This window comes from Polyodon spathula, chromosome 24, assembly GCF_017654505.1.
Source record: "Polyodon spathula isolate WHYD16114869_AA chromosome 24, ASM1765450v1, whole genome shotgun sequence".
NCBI lineage: Eukaryota > Metazoa > Chordata > Actinopteri > Acipenseriformes > Polyodontidae > Polyodon > Polyodon spathula.
This window is the reverse complement of record NC_054557.1, coordinates 13254579-13274816: the sequence shown is the minus strand read 5'-3', so window position 1 is coordinate 13274816 and position 20238 is coordinate 13254579. Positions and strand designations below refer to the sequence as shown.

The 20238-nt window shown below is 39.1% G+C and overlaps 2 protein-coding genes across 7 annotated transcripts; one reads left to right on the top strand and one right to left on the bottom strand.

Annotated features, from left to right (window-relative positions):
* The first annotated feature begins 104 nt into the window (after window positions 1–104).
* Window positions 105–8279, top strand: LOC121298918 (transmembrane 6 superfamily member 1-like). Of its 3 annotated transcripts, none has more exons than XM_041226234.1 (10): window positions 122–579; window positions 1027–1130; window positions 1811–1908; window positions 2451–2554; window positions 3394–3476; window positions 3936–4057; window positions 5068–5163; window positions 5799–5891; window positions 6392–6511; window positions 7990–8279. In XM_041226234.1, exons 1-10 carry the CDS (start codon window positions 488–490, stop codon window positions 8179–8181), a joined length of 1104 nt encoding a protein of 367 aa, XP_041082168.1. In that variant the 5' UTR covers window positions 122–487; the 3' UTR covers window positions 8182–8279. The 3 variants fall into 3 exon arrangements, with proteins under 3 accessions (XP_041082170.1, XP_041082168.1, XP_041082167.1); XM_041226233.1 differs by having other exon boundaries at window positions 5059–5163; XM_041226236.1 differs by lacking the exons at window positions 3936–4057; window positions 5068–5163; window positions 5799–5891; window positions 7990–8279 and having other exon boundaries at window positions 105–579; window positions 6392–6477.
* Window positions 8280–9959: 1680 nt separating this feature from the next.
* On the bottom strand, window positions 9960–19232 carry LOC121298919 (hepatoma-derived growth factor-related protein 3-like). 4 transcript variants are annotated; one of them, XM_041226239.1, is made up of 6 exons: window positions 18790–19232; window positions 14722–14798; window positions 14086–14224; window positions 13260–13421; window positions 11685–11831; window positions 9960–11585 (listed from the first exon to the last, which is right to left on the bottom strand). In XM_041226239.1, the coding sequence occupies exons 1-6, from the start codon at window positions 18871–18873 to the stop codon at window positions 11577–11579; spliced, it is 618 nt and encodes a 205-aa protein (XP_041082173.1). In that variant the 5' UTR covers window positions 18874–19232; the 3' UTR covers window positions 9960–11576. The 4 variants fall into 4 exon arrangements, with proteins under 4 accessions (XP_041082173.1, XP_041082174.1, XP_041082172.1 ...); XM_041226240.1 differs by having other exon boundaries at window positions 9960–11582; XM_041226238.1 differs by having other exon boundaries at window positions 9960–11828.
* Between the last annotated feature and the right edge of the window lie 1006 nt (window positions 19233–20238).

Sequence of the window (20238 nt, the reverse complement as noted above, 5' to 3'; positions counted from 1 at the left end):
ATTAAAACGCTCGCCAAATAAATGATGTGCGTGCTTAATTTTAGGGTTTGGATTTAGCTCTGCCTCGATCAATGCAGCACAGCCGTGTTTGAAAGAAAAGTATTAGCTGAATGTATTCAATGTCCTCCACTGGGGTGCTGAAACAATAGCGCCGTCCTACTTTCCTGCATAAGCGTGCTGATTGACGTTAGGACCGCGGTCACCCCAGTTTCCTGACAGCTCGTGTCATTGCTGCTACAACAGCATGCGGACGTTGGATACCACTAACCGCTTTGCATTGCAAGGGAGAAGACGCTGACCTTTTACTACTCTGCGTTTGATTCTCTTATCGCCACTGGAAGGTGATCCACATGCATGCATTGTTACTGCAAAATTGGCAAATATCGAGTTGCAGGGGACGACAGCATTGCAAGCTGTAAAGCTGGTTTTATTTCAATAATACGCTTGTTGTAGATCATAGCAAAGCAACACGGTAGTAGAAAGCGCAATGAATGGCTCAGCTGGGACTGGAGTGTTTGTATTATCAATGCTGTCCATACCCATCACCTACTTGTTTAACTTTTTATTTCACACCAACAGGTGAGTGTTTTATGTGAGATTGTGTTTCAAAAATATAGTTCTTTGCTTGTGCATATGAAAGGAGAGCGGTGCATTATACGATAGTGATGCACTGCAAGCGGCTACATGGTTATTACAAACAACAGTAAACGAGGGGTGTGGTGCTGTACTTCCTCTTCAAACATATAAAAAAAAAAAAAAAAAAAACAATAGCAGTGCAAAGTTGCACAATGAAGAAAGACCTAGTTATGAACTTGTAGTTATTACAGTGACTTGTATGTGTGTCCGCTAATAGCTTAAATATTAATGTCTTCTTATTGTCTAGGCCTAACCCCTCAAAGTTATACCGTATATTAGCTCATAAAACAGATTTTGTAAGTTGTGTAACTATAACTAATCTTATTATTTACAAGGAGGGCATGTCTGCTCAGTCTTTGATGTTTCTTATTTGTTTGTTTGTTTTTCCAGTACTGGAGCAGTCCTTGTTGCTGGAGCTTTGGTTTTGCTGGTCATAGCAGTTTTGGCACGTCTCTTGCTCAGAAAAAACCCCCCCAAAGATCCGCTGTTTTATGGTAAGTGTTGTTTCCATTGTTTGTGGATGGCATCACACAGAGGCCCCTGTGATCTACTGATTTTGGCTTATCCTTTGGCATCTGGTAGCATCTTGTAGGGGGCTGTTGTGGTGCTCAGATATGTGTGTCAGGACCATGTTCAAGGTATTACTTGCCATGAATTGGTCCTTTTAAGCACAGTGGCTCTTTAAGGACAGTGGGGGGAAAAAATAGACATGTGTTCTGTCGAGATCACAAGAAATTCTCAGGATCTATACATAATACATTCTTCTTTTTTTTTTTTTTTTAAATGTCCATGTCCTTAATGAGCCACTGTCTTTAAGTTCTAGTCAAGTTGACATTAAGTTCCAGTCAAGGTGTGCTCTTGTGGGATTATGACACAGCTGACGAAGACCCGGGAGAAGCCCCAGAGGAGGTGAGATCAGAGTAGGGTGGAATTCAATTGCATTGTGACGCTAAAGGAACAGTCTGGTTTTGTTTGGTGCAATGCTTCTAAAGTAACCAGTGTACCTACAGTGTCCTCTATTGTAAAACCCCAAAACATTTGCCTTGAAACAATTATGGGACAGCTATTTATAGATGTGGCACATTTATTGGAACAAATTAATTTGGCTTTTCTGCACCGCATGCTTGGTGTGTTTTAATCTCCTATTGGTGATTTTTTCTTTTTTTTTTACCAGTCTATTCTGTGTTTGCCTTTCTGAGTGTTGTTGACCTAATACTAGGACTTGAACAGGATGGAATCATCGATGGATACATGGCGTTTTACTTGAAAGAGGTAACTAATATAAAAACGTGCACTCCCAAACTGTAGACAACCACTTCCAGTTTGCGTAACAAATAAAGCAGTCATGTGAGGAACATCCCATTGACACAAAAGTCTCTTCTCACACATGGGGAAATAAGGATCCCATTGCATTGCTGTTTCCTAGGTTTTACTTTGTCTAATAAGACACACCTGAGCATGTTACTGTATGCACTGTGGCTAATCAAGCGTGCAGCACACTAGGAAGTAGGAGTCTTATTTCCATCTGTCACAGTGACACTGCAGGCCAGGAAGTGTCCTTTTTAAAATTGGTTTTCAACCACATCGGCTTCACATGTACAGAAGTGTAAAATGATGGTTGGGAGTCACGTCAGAAACTATTTAAAGAAAAAAACGTGTTGGTTAAAAATCTCTGTATATGTTATACGTTTCATTGTTGAATCTGACCCATCATCTGAAAGAGTTTATGTATTTATGTATTACCTTAATGAAGGTGTTGTCTATTGTGTGTGTCTGGTGCATTGGCTGGAATGATGTTCATTCCATTCTTTTAGGGACAGTCTTACCTGAACACAGCCCATGGTCACATGATCTGCTATTGGGATGGCTGCGTGCACTATCTCATGTATTTGCTCATGGTTGCAGCTATTTCCTGGGGGTAAGTAGAGCACCAACACACAGTATCAATTCCTGGGACAGGTAGCTTGAATCTGATTAGGTTGTGCCAATAAACTGCAACCATCTGGTTACAGTATATCCAAGAAAATGTTCCCCTAAAGCAGCACTGGAGAAAACATTGAGAATTGCACAGCATTTTATGAAGACAGATGTAGTGTTTTCTGTTTGCTGTGGAATTTGTCGTAGGTTGTATTATTATTTTTTTTTTTTTTTACATTGTAAAGCATGCCCAGGTTGGATTTTTGCATATTACCATCACCTGACGCCTCAGCTGATGCCTGTTTTGCATTGAAAAGGGGTATTTATAATGCTCAATGTTCACTTCTCTGATTGATCCTGTAGCTTTGTGTATTAATCATTAAACTAAAGAAACTTAAGCTGTAGTGGACAGCTGAACTGTAACTGAACCTAAGTTGCTTACTACAGGCCTAATGAGTAAAGCCCGGTGGCATTAACATCCCTAGATTGTATATTGTATATCTGTGCTAGCAAACAATAAAGGAATGTGAATGTTGGCTTTATTTAACCACAAGCTATATAAAATGGGTCAAATATGCAGTGGGCGCTACTTGCTGCAGTTATTATAAATAATCTTGTGGATCTTTTTACCTTGCTGCATTATTTTTTCCTTCCATAAATGAAGACTCAATACTGACTTGTGAGATAAAGTTTAGAAGGAAGTCAAGGAGACGGATGTTTCTGCCAGTGTCTTTGTCAGCGTTGATGATGATGGTTACTAAGACAGACATTGATTTGAATATGTAAAGTACAGCAGCTAACTTGTTTTTGGGTGTCTAATGTACTGCTTGTTCTTGACAGAGAGGGTTACAGAATGATTGGCCAGTACTGGGTAGGATCCGTCCTAATGACTATCATTGTCTACCTTCCCGGAAATGCCGTCGGTAAGACAAAGAGAGAGTGCTGCCTATCTTCTTTATTTAGTAAAGCTGATCCCAATTGTGCCTCACTGTGACACAAACAGGTGTTTTTTCCATATCAAAAGCAGTAAGAAAGCCTGTGTTGCTATAGTTTCTTACACTTACCCCTACCCGAGTGTGCATGGGCTTGCTCTGTGGTTCTCTTCTACTTTTTAAAACTCTCTCTCCAAGACAGACCGTATTCAGAAACAGCACTTGAGCCTCAGTGCTCAATATCCATGTCTGAATATGGTCTTTGATTTGGCTGGGTAGCTGGCACTCCAGGGCAATAGATTGAATTCTCGACCTATCGTATTTTAACAGTGTTGAAATATGCAGTCCTAAAAGAAGCTGTGCACAGATGCTGCTGTAATTGCTTTTGTTTTTGGTGTAGTTTGTTGTGGATTTCATTGCTACTTATAGGGAAATCTTAACTCTTTCCAGGTAAATACGGAGTGAGGCTGTGCCCTGCCTTTCTCCTAGATGCCCTGTATGTCATTCTGAACGTGTGGGCCGCCTTTCGCATCTTCAGTCAGCCGTCAGTAACAGAAGCATCAACACTTAAGGTAAAAAGCACAACACCAAGACCACAGTCTGTAACATTTAAACCAGATACAACTGTTTTCAAATGAAGAATTTAGGGAACTTCACATGACCTCTTGTCGAGGGAATCAATTTAAGGAGTTATTTGCAAAATGTTGGAATTGGATTTTAGGGCTTAAACTATTTATTTAAAAATAGTTAAAGAAGAGATATTCAATACACAACTTAAAATGCCCAAATGTAGTTGGCTTTTTAAATGCGTAGTGCTTTTAAAAAAGGCTGCCAAGTTTTAGTGCTCAAAGAGTTAAGTACTTCAGTGGTATCGTTGTTTTCACACAGGAGGCCTCATTAATGTCAGGAGGCCTGTTTAGTGTCAACCGTAGTACCCTGGGAATCTTGCACAGCTCCCTTTTTACAGATAAAAATATGATATTTAAAAATAGAATTTTCCAAATGACTTCTGAAGTGCTTTCCCAAAGGCTTTTCATACAGAATAGCATTGGGTATGTATCATATAGTCGCTGCATTGCATCGTTTTATACATGGAGTGCAGCATGTGATGTGGAGTCTCACAAAGCATGCAGATTTTAATTAGTTCATGTAAATTTACATAATGTGTCGTAATATGATACTATGTTTCTTGAATTTTATAGTTCCTTAATGTTTATTGGCTTGTTTGGCTTTGTTATAGACTGGCCTGTTCCTTGATATCTGAAAAAAAAAAAAAAAAAAACGTACATTTTAACTCCTTCTTCAGCACTGTATTTTGTAGTATAAGAAAACAACAGAAAAGTAATCAAATGTAATATACTTGTGTAACGTATTGGCATGTATTGTTCCGTGTAAGACACTAATTAGTAATCCTAGGGCAGTCTTTCTGTGAAGTTGCTTTGTGCTGAAATAGTTTGTTCTGGTGGAAGAATGTTTTGTCCAATAGTAACATTAGACCTGGCAGGAATTTAGGTCAATGATTTAGTTTGAATTGTGCAAAATCACTGCATAATATACTTCATTTTTGATTAAGTGCATTCAGGAATCTCAGAAGAGGAGGCTGGTGCAAAGACCACTTGATCTGCTCTTTGCACTCTACTTCATCCCAGCCATTGGCTTCAGCATTTTCAGGGGACTGGTAAGAGTTCCACTACTACAGTATGGGCTGCCTTCAGAATGTACTGGTTCCAATCGGAACACTAATCACATCACTAGAATGCTCATTAGGAGTGCTAACTAAATGAAACTCCTGCTATTTGGTCTCAGAGGGGAAAATAAAACTGAAGGAAAGTTCTGACCAGTCTACTAATAATTTCACTTGTAACCTAAGCATGACCCCAGGCTTGGACAGGTGAAAGTCTGGATCAGCTGCACCACCTACTGTAGCGCCATCAATCAAGACACTGTCAGCCGCCCCTGTTTTAGTAATTAAGAAATGCAATAATTAGACACCACAGGCTCTATTTGTCATCATGTGCAAGGGGGGAAAAAAGAAATGTGTTTTGTGAAAGGAATGTAAACTTTGAAATGATATAAAACATTTAAAATCAAACTCTTGTATTGTGCAATTAGCATCTCTTTAAGTTAGAATATGCACGGACATGGCAAAACTGGGTAAAGTGCACGTCACACAACTGAAAGGGTTTTTACTTGATAAAAGGCCAGAGAGGAGTTGGTGTTGTCACATTTAGCCTGGAGGTTAAATGGAATTATTCCATGTGTTCAGGGCATTCGTCAGGTTAATGATTGGGATTAACCTCGGTATTGTTTTAGGTCACTTTAGACTGCCCTGCTGAGCTTTGCCAGAAGTATGTAGAGAGTCATGAGCCTTACCTCAAGGACCCCACCGCCTACTCTAAAATCCAGGTATGAGGTGTCTAATTGTTTGAGTCATTACCCCAGTGTACGTGCATTTACAGTATCGATATTATATACAAATAAAACCAAATCTTTGATGTGAAACTTTTAGTGCTTAGTAATAGTCGTAATGGGGTTTAAAAATCTTCTATATTCCTATCTATCTAATTCATATTTAAGAAAACAGTAAACATTTCTGGTGATGAGGGGCTGGAAAGACTGGGGCCACTCGCATAAAAATAGTTTGTAGTCATCAATGTACAACTAATGGCAAACTCAAGAAGGTCTCTCCTAATGCACAGAAATGTGATCCTCAAGTCCTGGGCTTGATGTACGATACCCAATCAAAAGTGGCAATGCGTATTTGCTTATAGTTACACCTATTGCACGGGTTTCTAGGAAAACCGTGAGCAATGACTTCCGAACAGCAGCAGCAGCAAACGCGTTGCTTTCGGTAACGCAAGCTCTTGTATTAACACCAATGCTTTAACTTTCATCTCTTCACACAGATGCTAGTATACATGTTTTACTGCGTTCCGTATTACACAGTCTCCCTGTATGGTCTCTTGGTTCCTGGGTGCAGCTGGATGCCTGACTTGGCACTGATCCACGCCGGGGCACTGGCACAAGTAAGTGAAACACCTCTGTGACCTCATCTGCTGAATAGGGCTTGAGCTAGTGCCCTCCAGTTCTTGTTAATCCAGTGTGTTCCCCTCTTACACATTTTAAACATGCACTAGCATTATAACAATACTTGTGGTTACTATTGCATAGGTATAATTTTAGTGTCTATTGTTGAAATAGTAGGACAATGAATATGCTTCATTAGGCAAGCAGTTAATTTCTGTTCACAGTAGTAACTTGCCCGGCTTTAATGCAAGCAGTTAATAAGGACGAGAGAGATGGATTCACTGGAAGTCAGAGCCGTGCAGCGTATTGCTATTTCAAAGAAGTCATCACACACTGTAACGTGCTTGTTGAATCAAATGTGCTGTGTTGCTATTTTTATCCGCTCATCGTGGCACTTGATAAGTGAGGCTCAATATCTGATCTGCTGCTCATGAGCTTGTTTGGACTGAGGCAAAGCTAAAGATTGGTGGAGTAAACTGACTTTATGACTCCAGCCAGCATCCCATAAAGTTGACTTTCTTCTGCTAAAATCTCTGCCTTTTTCCAGCTGTCAATTTATGATCCGCCTAACGGGCTTCATGAAAATCTGTTTTTGAATTTTAAGTGAGATCTGATAGTACCCTCTGTCTGGCATGGTTTTTGGACATGAAAGACCAGCTTGTGCCTTTTTAAAATATATTTTTAAAGCATTTTTAAAGAAAATGTAAATCTATTTCACAGCTAACTTTAAACGTGCACTGTTGGTAGATTTTTATTAGGACCCATGCCATGACAACAATTAGTTGCTTTAAATAGAAAACATTTGCGAATAAAAGCCAGCGTCCTGTACTTACTCTGGCAAGAATGATTCTGTCTTTAAGTGTCAGCTGCCTGTGCTATTAATAAAGTGGCCACTCAGTCCGGTGTGCTGTGGGGTGGAGGATGTGGTGCACTGGAATAATCCCAAACCAAAACGCTCCTTCTTGTTTTATTGCAAAACAATTCCTTGGTACAATGTATTCATTTTCATCTGAAACCGGTACAGAGCGTCTCTTCAGTTCACCTAAACAGCAGGCCTGTTTTAATGCTTGTTATTGCCAGTTTAGAAGTGGTTAGCTAATTCTAATCATAAGTGCCAAAATGGATTTCAGATGGCTTTTTTTCTGAATTGAAATTGAATGTTCCTCTTGTAGAAGGCTTTTTACATCATTGTAATACAATGATGGAAATAATCCTCCCACTGCAGAGCAGGCTGTTAACCATTTACACGCTGTACAGCCAATCCTGCTGGTACAGGTGTTCACACCTGGCCATTGTGCAGATCGGACATGCTTGCTATGGTTTATGTATTTCTATGGAGCACCTGGAGAGGACAGCGTCGGGCACTCTCTCTGAATTTGGTCACCTGTGATGACTGGTTATTTGTGGTTGAAGCATGTTTATGGGACAACTTTGCCTTTCCATTTTTAAATAACCCAGTTATTTCCTTCATCCACAGGCTCAGTTTTCCCACATTGGGGCCTCTCTCCACACACGGACTCCCTTCGCATACAGGGTCCCAGAGGAAGCGAAGTCTAGCTTTCTAATAATAAACTTGGTTTATGGAATTGTACCCCAGCTGTTTACCTATAGGTGTGTTACTAACCCTGAGTTCTTCCTCAAAGCCACAGGGGATAAAAAGACTGAGTAATGCCAATGAAACATTTAAGGTCAAACATGCTATGCAGTACATGTATAATACAGGAGCTTTAAGACAGCTTCTTATAGATGATTTATATTTTTTGCTTTTTTCTAAAAATAAAAAACTTTTGTGTGTTTCTTTTATATTGCTTGGAGTGTGTATTTACTTTACATTGTCTGTTGTATTGTTTACTTAGGGATCATTTAGGTTGTGTGTCCCTATGGGAACACAGCAGCACATACAGGAAGATGTGATGTTATAGGAACAATGGTTTAGTCTACTATATTCTATTACTATGGGGCTTCACCATGGGGCTACTATGTATGTATGTAGGTTAGTAATGAAAAATATTATATTAGTTGCCTTAAATTCTGTACTAAGAATGTATAGAAGCGTATGGTGCTTTGAAAATGTATTGGTATTATAAAAAATAAAACCTAGTTGATTATTTTACCTTAACTGCGTGTCTTGTTACATTACGTACAGGCCATTTCTCTGATTTAATCATTTCGGTCAATGCGTTGTCTTTCTTGTTAGCCAGGTGCACAAAAACCCCCATCAAGCAGATGGGCATGATCATTAACCCTTAAGGTCCTGGAGTGCATGTGACCATCCATCTCAGAATGCTGCCAGCTTCGGATGTAGTTTATATAGATTCAGTATTTAAAAAAAAAACAATTACAATAGAAAAGTCAAATACCATTCCTTTATCTAAATATCTTTTTTTTTTTGTCTAACCTGGTTGAGAAACCATATATCGCAGCACTCAATGGCTAAAACACCACACTTTCTGCATTACAATAACTTTATTCTGTAAAATTATTTTCCATAAACAGCAAAAACATTTCTTTTACATTAAACTACAAACCTTGAATATGTAAAACATGTTTAAATTACAAGCATAACAAAAATGTAAAACACAAATCCCAAACAGCAAATGATTTAGTTTATTCCCCCTCAACCTTTTACTTGCATCAAAAAAATAAATATATTCTTTCTAATTGACAAAAAACAACAAAGAACAAGGTAACTGTCGCAGATTGTTAACAGAATGCTTGCGTTCTGAACCGGTGAAATGTCAGGGTTTTTGTAGCCCACTTTGAGCGATGTTTTTATGTACAGTCATACTGCAAAGTTAGTTAAAATAGCTTGAAGTTGGTTGCCTGGAACGACAGGTTTCCCAAGAACAACAGCCTGGTTATTGGTCTGCAATTTTAGCCTTTCCATTACATTCTCTTCCGTTTCAGGACTCCGTTCCAACCAAATGTAATTAGAATTAGAGTAGAGAATTATAGTAGATTTGAGCTTGCTTCTGAAGATTAATTTAAAAATATAAGACCTGCTTCCAACAAAGTCCTGAAATGGAAGAACGAGAGCTTGTACAACTTCTTAAAAGTGGGCAGCAGATCAAATCACCTGACATTAATCATGCTGTGGGGATCAGACCCCCTCAAGACATGAGCTAAACGCAAGTATCAACCTGCACTGTATACTTTGACCTTCACAAGGTGACAAGAAAATGAAAATTCTAGTTAGCTGCTTCTTACTCCACACCATGTCCATTTTTGGAGCATTCAGATTTGACTTTCCTTCATAAAAAATAACATTTATTATAATTGTAATAAAATAACAAAAACACAATTGTAAACTCTTAATTGAGGGTAAACAAGTACTAATGAGGCCAAGACCTTGGGATCTTAAGGGTAGACTATTCACTAGCTTAACTCTCTGTTTGAATGCAACCCCCCCCCCCCCCCCCCCCCCCCCCCCCCCAAAAAAAAAGAAAACACAGTTAACTACTATACAAGTTTGATCTGAACACTGTAACACATACTTACAGATTGTGTTTTTTTCTGGAAATGGGATTTGTAAATATAAAAGAGATCTTGTTGACAGTAACTTCTGTGGTATTGATGTGACAGGACCAGAGTGATCGAGCTTTACTGAATGCAAAGGTTTTTAATGTGGAGAGACAGACGAAGTGTGTGTGTGTGTGAGCTTCTACTAATGGAAACCTTGTATTGCAGCAGACAATTGAAAAGCAATGATAATTTCACAACTCCAGTAACACTTGACAGCCACAATAAATGACTCCCTTAAGGAGGCCTTCACAACATTTAGCATTCTTCTCTGAGCAATTAAGTTTGGAAAAAAAAACCAACATACATTACCATTAAAGACAGACAAGCATAATGCTTTCTATAAAGACTGCTGAAGTTCAAGTGAAGGATTTCAAAGCAGAATTGATGAACCAGGCTATGAAACCACAACAGTCACACCAGTGGCGACAGGCTCTCACAATGCGATAGGCGACTCTTCTCTGATTGGTCGTTGTTCAGAACCAATTAGTATTTTTTAGCATCTAGCATCGGTTCAGCATCACCCCGTCACATCACAGGCAGTTTGAATTGTTTGTATCAAAACTACATGTTGTATTAATTTTTTGTCATGGCGTTGTGTTTCATACTACACAATCGCTTGTCGCATCACGTCTGGTGTGAACAGGCCTTTTAAAGAAAGTTTTTAACTTGCCACTCAAGGATTTGGCTCCACTGCAGTAAGAGCCACAGGCCAGCAATTTCAAAACAGCCTGCCATCCTGTCAAATGCTTTTAATGCTCCACAACCAGACACAGAACACATCTCGTTACACCTGATGAGTCAAACCTGACTTATATAAAATATTCTCAATTTTATGCATATAGGTCAGTCTGCTTATCTTCTATGTTCATAAAATCATTCTTTCAAACCTACATGCCTGCATTTTTCTTGTTTGGGCATTCTTAAAATGTGTTTCTGTACAGTATGTCACTGGAACACTACATGCACGGCACAATTTGGTTGGTTGAATATGCCTTTTTCAGAATTCCTAATACACTTTATTTCAGTTTAGTTTCAGGCATGCAGGACTGGGAGTTAGGAATGCACCAACCCCTACAGGAAAGCATATTGGGATTGATACTTTAATATATTGTATCTACTGTACTCGTTAAATAATCATCTTTACCACCATGTGTTGACAGGATTGCTGCTGGAGTTTTATTTCTTTGAAAAAGGGTGTTGTTCTGGCATTGGTTCTCTATAACAAACACTAACAGGTTTTGTACATTGGTATTATTTACAAGACTTGGTGAAGTTTGCAGACTTTTATTGTAGATGACAGACAGACAGACAGACAGACAGTACGTTTTCCACTTGCAAATGCGTATTAAAAGTTATCACTAAAGAGAAAGATTTAAGCAGTACAGCAGTGCTTAATTGCTTAGTACATTTGTCTGAGATTTATTTCCAGGCCACAAAACGTGTGTGATTGGCAAAGTGGGATGTTACAGCCATGAACTGCCAGATCATACCAAACACGGCCAAGAAACTGTTCTTCAACATGAGATTGAAAAACTTCACTTGTCAGCGCTGCTAAAACGAAATGAAAAATGTATGGAATTTGTTTTATTATCACACAGGATTACTTTTGGATGAGTTTCAATACAAAACTTAAATGTGCCGAGAATTTACCCCTTCGCTGGGTTTCTTGGTGTCTGAAGCGTTCCGCGTGTCGTTATCTGGGTCTCTAGCCTCCGAACTGCTCTTGTGATCTTCCTCCTTACTGTCCTTATCACCTTCCTCCTCTCCAGAGGACTTCCTTGACAGCTTAGATGACTTCTTGAGAGAAAAAACAAACAGGAAATCCTTATCTTAACCAATGTATATAGGACAGACACAATGACCACAACTGCTCTGCTAGCACATTGAAAACAACAGCTGATCCGAGTTAATGACAGCAGCCCCTGGCTCCCCGACAGCTCTCCCTGCTCTCAGGGGTGCCTGTCATCAGGGTCTGCAGCAAGATTTGCATGCTGCTGGAATTGCAAACCTTTGCTGCTTCGTTTTATATCTGTCTGAGTCTGCGATTGCTAAACAAGACTAATTGAATTACCCCTGTGGAACTAACAAAAATCTAGTCTAGTATGATGTAATCAATCAGCAATGGTGACAACGCTGTCTGTAGGTGGAGTATAGATGTCAAAACTCTTCAGTATCAGTCCCTCGAAATGGTTGAACATAGTGGATTCAAATCCATGCTCACAGCAGGGATGGGAATAAGACTCCCACTGCATAGCAGTATGATCAATTCCTGGGTTTATTTTAAGTTTAATAAGACACACCTGTGCTTACTACCTATACACTGTGGCTTATCAAGCTTGTATTAAAACCTGGAGCGTGTGAAACAGTTATGCAACAGGAGTCTTATTTCCATCGCTGTCACAGGATATTAACCATGAAATATATAACTAGGGCTTCTGTTTTTCGGTTTTTATTCATTTCATTTTTTGTTGTTTATTTTTTGCTATTTAAGAGTTTTATGTAAATCTTTTTTTCGAGGCTGACGTTTTTTATACACTGTACGGAATTCTTGTTTTCGGTTACTTTCCAAAACGCTGGGTGTTTTTTTCTGTTAAAATATGTATAGTAGCAACTCGACGGTACTTGCACACTTAAATTGTACCTTCTTTCCTTTGCTGTCTTCCACAACGACATCCTTATGGTCACGGGCACATTCTTCAGAGGTTTTTGTGTGTAGGCATTTTTTTACATTTCGCCACAATTTGCAATTCTGTTTTAAATCCTCTGTATCTTAACTGTAATACACCTTTAAATCCCGGGAACATGCTTCCATTCCTGACTGTAATCTCGTGTGAAATCTCGCAAGTGGAGTCTCCAATAGAAATGTAGGAATGAGCTGTCACTCAGTAGTTGGGGGTGGGTTTAAAGTATTCAGAACGAATCAATGACAGATACGAGTCAGGAAGGAGGGAGCTACACTGGGAATGGTAGTTTGAATTGTGAAACCATTTCCTGTTTTTCCGGTGTTTATTGGATATGCACAGATTTCATTTTTGTATCAAGGGTGTTTTATAGGTTAAAACCAAAAATCAGAAGCCCTATGTATAACATGCGCCACCTGCTGGATACCTCACCACAGTGAAATACCTTAGACAAGATTGTGGTGTAAAGTCTGGTTTCATTTTCCACCATATTTGTATTTCTCTAATTATGCAAAGGGAAAGATTTGCATTGGCTTGTCGTTACCTTTGTCGACAGTGCCTTCTTTCGCTTGGAGCCAGTCTTGTCACTCTTCCTCTTGCCTTTGCCGTCCTCCACTATTGAGTCCCCCTCCTCACCCTCGCTGCTGGCGTCGGCTGTGTTCCCCCCTTCCCCCTCGGTCTCTGATGAGCTCTGATGCTGGACTGCCTGGAAGTGGTAGAGGTTAGCAGAGCAGATTAATGTGAGATGAAAACAAAATGTATGTGTGAGCACTGAAACAGACAGGTCAAATTGTGAGTGGGGCACAGCTGAAACCAGAAAGTAAAAAGCAACTGTTTACAATACTTTAAAATACAATGTGTCTCATATAAAGCAAACATCTATATAACACACATTTTGACAATGGTAATGTATATTTTTAATGTATATATTACTGCGCCTCAGGTTAATCTCAACACTCAAGACAATGGAAATGCATCCGGTCCAACTGCTTTACTGTGTTGAATCACAATAATTCTGTACAACGGTGCATTTGTGTGACAACACAGATTTATCTGACCTCTACAGGTATAAGGTAAAACATCACCGTCAACTATATATTTGGCTGAATCATGCTTTGTGGGATTCCACCAAGTTTAAAGAAACGGAATCCTGTTCTGGATGATTCAGGTTGGTTCATGTTTAACACAGGGCTGCACTGTGTTCGGCTTGGTTCATGTTTAACACAGGGCTGCACTGTGTTCGGCTTGGTTCATGTTTAACACAGGGCTGCACTGTGTTCGGCTTGGTTCATGTTTAACACAGGGCTGCACTGTGTTCGGCTTGGTTCATGTTTAACACAGGGCTGCACTGCGTGGTTGCGTCCGTGTACCTGATACCCGGTAAACTTCACTCCGGGGTTGTTCTCAATTTCCCACAAGCCTTCATTGAATCCTTTCCTCTTGTTTGACTTCCCAAACTTATCTTTATATTCTTTGTATGGAAAAAGATCCTTTGGGCCCAGAAACGCACTGCAATGGAAAAAGAAGAAGAACAACAACAACTCGGTAATATAGGTAAAATGCACCTGATGTCCCTTTTTAAAAAGGAAGATTTGCATAATATACAAATGAACACTTACTGTATTAAAGTCTGACACAAAACAAGAGGATTATTTTATGTGGCTTACATCTAGAAAGAATACAACTGACTTCTGTAAATTTATATATATATATATATCACTAATTGCTTTCTGACTGCCCTAATTTTATGCAATTTTAACCCTTCCAGTCTTGGCAGGACCTCAATCTCCTGTCTATCTTAGTGCCGTATGTTAACACGTGCCATCAGAAATCACGCTGGAACCTCACGGGACACCTAGGTCCCACTCTGAGGTCGTGTAGAAATACATGTAAAACAAAAACAAAAATGTTCTCATGTGTACTCAATAAAGGAGTTCCTTCTTCAGTTCCTTCAAAATAATTGAGGACTGAAGGAGGGTTAGCGGGAGAAATCGGATTATACATACGTTTCATGAGTGCCAAAGAAGAAGATTGGGTATTTGTTTGCTGGAGGTTTCACAGCTCCTTCTGGGAGTTCATCAATCTGTTGGTTAAATGATAATACATGAATCTATCATAGTATCATCAGGTTCATCCATTGAAATGAGAGCGTCCACTTTTACAGCTGATCTGTTGATTCAAAATGTCAAAAAAAAAAGATCTACCTGTTAGTAAAACTAAATAAACTTAGTAAAATCAAATGCTTCAGGCTCAGATTTCCTTACACAACTGCCCTTCTTTGTTTCCCAACTTGTACAAGATGTTATGTCAGTTTAAATCTGAGTTTCAGAAGTTTGCACAAAATATGTTTTGAATTCCGTTCCGTTTGTTTTCCGTTCCCCCCCCCCACCACCACCACCACCACACACACACACACACACACACAATGCACTTTCATAACAACTGCACAGTTAAAAATGGCTTCAAGTAAAATCTGTGCTCAAAGGAGATGCTGCTGGTTAGGGAGGCAGCTGGCAATAATAATAACCGTAACACAGGATATATGAGATTTACTGATAAACTGAAGTTGACCAGTTTCATCTAGCATTCATGAATGATACCTTTTCATGCACGGCTATGCAAAGCAATTCTGTCATAATCTCACAGACACCAGTATTCTGTCTCAGTTCATTTGAAAGCTTTTTGAACAAAATCCAGAGTAGAGAATCTACCAGTGTTTACCGCAGGGATGCAAATACGACTCCTATCACGTAGCAGTTTCATCCATTCCAGCTTTTAATACAAGCTTGTTTAGCCACAGTGTGTAGGTAACAAGCTCCGGTGTATCTTATCAGACTCCTAATAAAACCAGGAATAGATCAAATTACAATGCGAGTCTTATTTCCATCCCTGTTCTGTATTACTACTTATTTGTAATTTAATTGTAATAATCTGTGCTGATTTGCTCTGAGCCACACTGTGCACAGGATCAAAGTGTGACTGTTGAGACACATACAAGTAGATGCAAATACTGTATGAGCAACTGAGGCATGGGTAGCTGTGACGGAAAGCAACACATAGTGCAATCTACCTCAATGCTAATAAGTCTTTTTATTTTGTGTACAAACGAATCTCTTGCAATGAAACCTGCCAAAAAGAACTGAATCAAAAGCTCCCAAAGCATTGAGAAACAGCATTTCAACAACACAAGGCATCACTTTGTGGTCTGCTCCACTGAAGGAAAGAATGACGTGATTACAGTGAAGAATTCTGCAGTAGAGACGTTATTTGCATATCGTATGTGCTGGGGACAGTACTGGATGCACACAGCCTGACGAGTTATTCTGAGATGCTGAAAGGCACTGCTGAGGACTAGCAGTCCTCTTCTTTCATATTTATTCATGTTCTCTATTGTAGGCTAGGTACTGCATTCCCTACACAACCATTGAACATCAGGTACTCAATTCTAATTACGTACACCTTCAGCAAATTACACTATTAGAACTGTGATGTGAGTTTTCAAGATCGTTTTAAAAGAAAGAAGTTCCTAATCATACTTCTTCTGATGGATTATTTTCTTGTACCAAATCCATATGATTATCAGAATACAAAAAAACAACAGCACTTCTAACAGGAGTCTACCCTTACAAAAACATTCTGCTCAGATGCTAAGCCGTATTTTAGCAATAGCAAAGTACTATACAAGTAACTATCCAATAGTATATCAATATAGTCTGCAGTACTACAAGGGACTACTGCACTAGAATAATTGTACTAATCATGTACTCCTTAGCAACTTAGGCAGGGTATTAGCAGCACACTATACTGCAATGTGCTTATGAACCAAAAAAAAAAAAAAAAAGAAAAACAAAGGGCCATGATAAGCACTACTGTCTGCTCAGAACTTTCCCTGGGAATAAACAAAGCTGATGCACCCACACAGTGATTTCTTTCTTACCCAAGTACCACAGTGTGGAATTCAACCCTTCATTGTGATTAACCAACATTTATGAATAAAGAATCAATAGAATCACTTGGGCAACCATAAAATAAATGTCCAAAACAAAGTCAACAGAATGCTATAGCAGGGATGGAAATAAGACTGCATATCTGTTTCACCCATTCCACATTTTACTACGAGCTTGATCAGCCACAGTGTATAGGTAACATCCTCAGGTGTGTCCTTATTAAACTGACTCTAAAACCAGGAATGGTCCAAACTGCTATGCAACGGGAGACTTATTTCCACCCCTACTTATAGTTTAATATCTATTATGTGGCCAAATCAATCAATCTTTATTTTATATAACGCCTTTCATAGTGGACCATGAGGTTATGTGATTATAATATAGCACACAGTGCCACCAGGTGGTCCAACAGTGTAACTGCAGCCAGCTGGTCTGCAATGAAATCAGAAGGGATGAGTTCATCTCAATTGCGCATGATTCTCTTGTACTGCTTTATGTGGGTCAGCCATTCTCTATTGGTCACTGAAGGACTTTCGCTTTCCATATTCGCAAGTCGCTACTTGTGTGTGCCTTTTCACTTTTCTATATGAATTTATATACTGGCTTTAAAACACATATCTCAAGATGACCAGTTTGAGTCATTCTGGCCTAACAGTGGGTAGTGTGGAAATAAATCAATCATTTTATAGAATAAAATGTCTTAGTTTTGTATTCTGTCAACCACCTCATTGGCTAGACTGCTGGTTTCTCTATCTGTATTTTCTGCCCTCATATGACTGGCTGGGAAAGTACATGGATGTGATTCACTAAGTTTGACTGTCCCATTGCAACGAATGCTGTTGTACAAATCTATTGCTGTTTGCTATGCTTATTAACTATTCCAGCAAAAGTTGCTTCTAAAAAGATTATGGTGGGGGAACATATTGGCTTCGAGCACTGAAGCCCATCATTGAAGCATTGTGCACTGAAGCATGTGCAACTCTAATATGCTTCTCCACCTCACTTCCTCAAAATCAGCCTTGAGGAATCTTTTCAGAAGCTGGAACAGTAAGAAAGCTTGGCGAATAACACACAATGTTTAGCTGCAAGTGCGCACCCAGTAACGGAATGCCAAACTTGGGAGCTACAATCAATCTTCAGATGTTTACAGCCAACTTGTAATCTGCACAATGCAGTTGTTAAGGTATATGTGTGTGTGGCTGATCAAATCCATCTTCTGCTTGTGTAAAGGTCCCCCAGGAACTTGGAAAGTCAGTGGAAACCAATAAAGAAATTTGAACTCGCCCTTATAAACGTGCCAATCCATATGCATCACCTTTAAAAACAGGGGCAGCATTCATAATAACTCCTATTGCAAAGCAGTTTCACCCATCCCTGGTTTGAATACGTGCTCATTAGCCCCAGTGTATAGGAATCAAGCTCAGTTGTGTCTTGTTAAACTTGTAAAACCAGGAATGGACCCAACTGCTATGCAACGGTAGTCTTATTGCCATGCCTCAGCTTGCTCTTTTCCAGTGGAGAATGCTGATGTTATGTATGGGTTTCTGCTCTAAACTGCAGTCCTTCACTATCTGATCTGCCTTAGCCGCTCTATAGGTGCTGATAATAGGCCTTTTACTGGTCAGCTGTTGTGCATAAAGCGATCTCGTCATCACCACCATGATAACTGTGAACCTGGCCATCAGTCTTCACAGCGACGTGTTTTCATACTAATAACGCTGCGTCCGCTTTGCGCACATTTGTAAGCACGGGGAACCATTAAGTCCACAGTGGCACCAGATAAAAACGTTTTGTTTCACAATATTGATTTTTAGACTGGAGAACTTATAATTCCCTAAACTAATTTAAAATGGAGAATATCAAACTGATGCCCTTAGCGCAGATGTAATGGTGTTTCTGGTGTAGACCAATACTAAATAAACAATAACCTTTAACACTATAAAAGGCCGGTTATAATCAACGATAACATCATATCAAATACCGATTTAGCATAATTCTATACAAACAAAAGCCTTTTTGAAAACGATACAAGAACAACAACAGCATCTTCCCCATCCTCCGCCGACTGTACTGTCCTAGACAACCCCGCCTCCCTGCTTCTCAGTCCCGGCTACATCTAATACTCACCCTCGCTGGCCAATACGGATATCCTTTCATTTTGGCAAAAACAAGATCTCCAGCTTTGTACTCCCTGGGCCGAGGGCGAGCCATTGTATTCTGAAATGTATTTACAACCGTTCTAGATGCTAAAATAAACGAAAATGCTTCCAATGTTTTCTTAGCAACACCGTCGTTTAAAAATGAAAGGAAATAAATAAAGGGGCAGGGGCCTTAGATTTTACCCTTTTTCCTTCCTTCTAGCACTAAAATATCAAAATAATATGACAAAACAATACGCAGTCGCAATTAACTCGCTCTTGAAAGCTGTAAACGTGGTCTAGCAGTGCTGTGATGATTTGCTACAGTGTTGTGAACGAGGAAGCAGAAGCGGTCCCTTCATTCTTTTTGAATCGAACGCAGAAGGACTGCTGTACTCCGAAAATATGGATTCTTTTCAGAATTATTAATCGGGCAGGGACAGAAAACATTTCCCTTGCACATCCACTATGTGTCATTCTATTGTTACACAGACGCATTTCATAAAATAAGGCGCAGAAGCAACATACATATATCTTTTTTTATTTAATGCATCTGTAGAATAAAATAAAAAAATGGCAAGGTAAAAAACTAATACAAAACGTAGTTTGGTATAAAACGTTCAATGTAGTTTGCAGCTTAGCCCTGGTATTTAAACCCATAATAAAACAAAGCATGCCTAATAAAAGGGTTTAAAATGCACCTATGAAATATGATTTCAACCATTATGAACTGATTATTTGTATTTTATAATTTAATTTATTTTTACAATGACTTATCCAGTTTGTAAAAAATGAGGAAAAATAATAAATACAGTAAGCCATTTGAAAGCAAGAGAACAAGACTTAAAAACGAACTACTCTTTGCAATAGCATGCAAAGTCTAATCAATACAATCCGTATACTTGCACCCAGCTGTCAAATTGAATGTTGCATTTAAACAGCTTTTTGCAAGACAGAAAAAAACATCAGTATATAAATGGTTAAGCAGGATAAGCATGAACATACAAGAAGCAACGATCTAGTTGGAACCAAGAAGTGCTGATTTTGGAATTTGTTCAAACACACCAATGACATTAAAAACAAAACTGAAAAAATGTTTCTGTCTGAAACACCCTTTGGTAAACTGTAGAAGTTGTTTTGTAAGAGAAACCAGATTCAGAAAGGAGTCTTTCAACACTTGTGTTTGACATTAGCCTTAGATTGAGAGTTTTCCGGTTCGTGTACATTTTCTTTTGTTGTAATTTGACCACCTCATCCACACCCCGTGCTGTCTTTATATATTGGTGTCCCTGAACAGATTATATCACAAATGTTATATTTTGTTGCCTTAACTTTGCACATGGTTCAAATGTGACCTACAGCTGCTGGAAAAGGCTGCCTAAAAATGGTCGTGTCTGTTGTGGCCCTTTCAGGGGGACTATTCTCTATAAAGGACCAC

What these genes read in the sequence shown, in the direction of transcription:
- LOC121298918 (XM_041226233.1), top strand. Translation starts at nt 488, where the DNA reads ATGAATGGCTCAGCTGGGACTGGAGTGTTTGTATTATCAATGCTGTCC. An exon ending in CAGAAGCATCAACACTTAAG is followed by an intron (nt 4,058 to 5,058) that starts GTAAAAAGCACA and finishes TTTTTGATTAAG; the next exon opens with TGCATTCAGGAATCTCAGAA. An exon ending in CCGCCTACTCTAAAATCCAG is followed by an intron (nt 5,892 to 6,391) that starts GTATGAGGTGTC and finishes CTCTTCACACAG; the next exon opens with ATGCTAGTATACATGTTTTA.
- LOC121298919 (XM_041226237.1), bottom strand. Translation starts at nt 18,873, where the DNA reads ATGGCTCGCCCTCGGCCCAGGGAGTACAAAGCTGGAGATCTTGTTTTT. An exon ending in ATCCGTATTGGCCAGCGAGG is followed by an intron (nt 14,799 to 18,789) that starts GTGAGTATTAGA and finishes TTTAACCAACAG; the next exon opens with ATTGATGAACTCCCAGAAGG. An exon ending in AGAAGGCACTGTCGACAAAG is followed by an intron (nt 11,832 to 13,259) that starts GTAACGACAAGC and finishes TTTTCTCTCAAG; the next exon opens with AAGTCATCTAAGCTGTCAAG.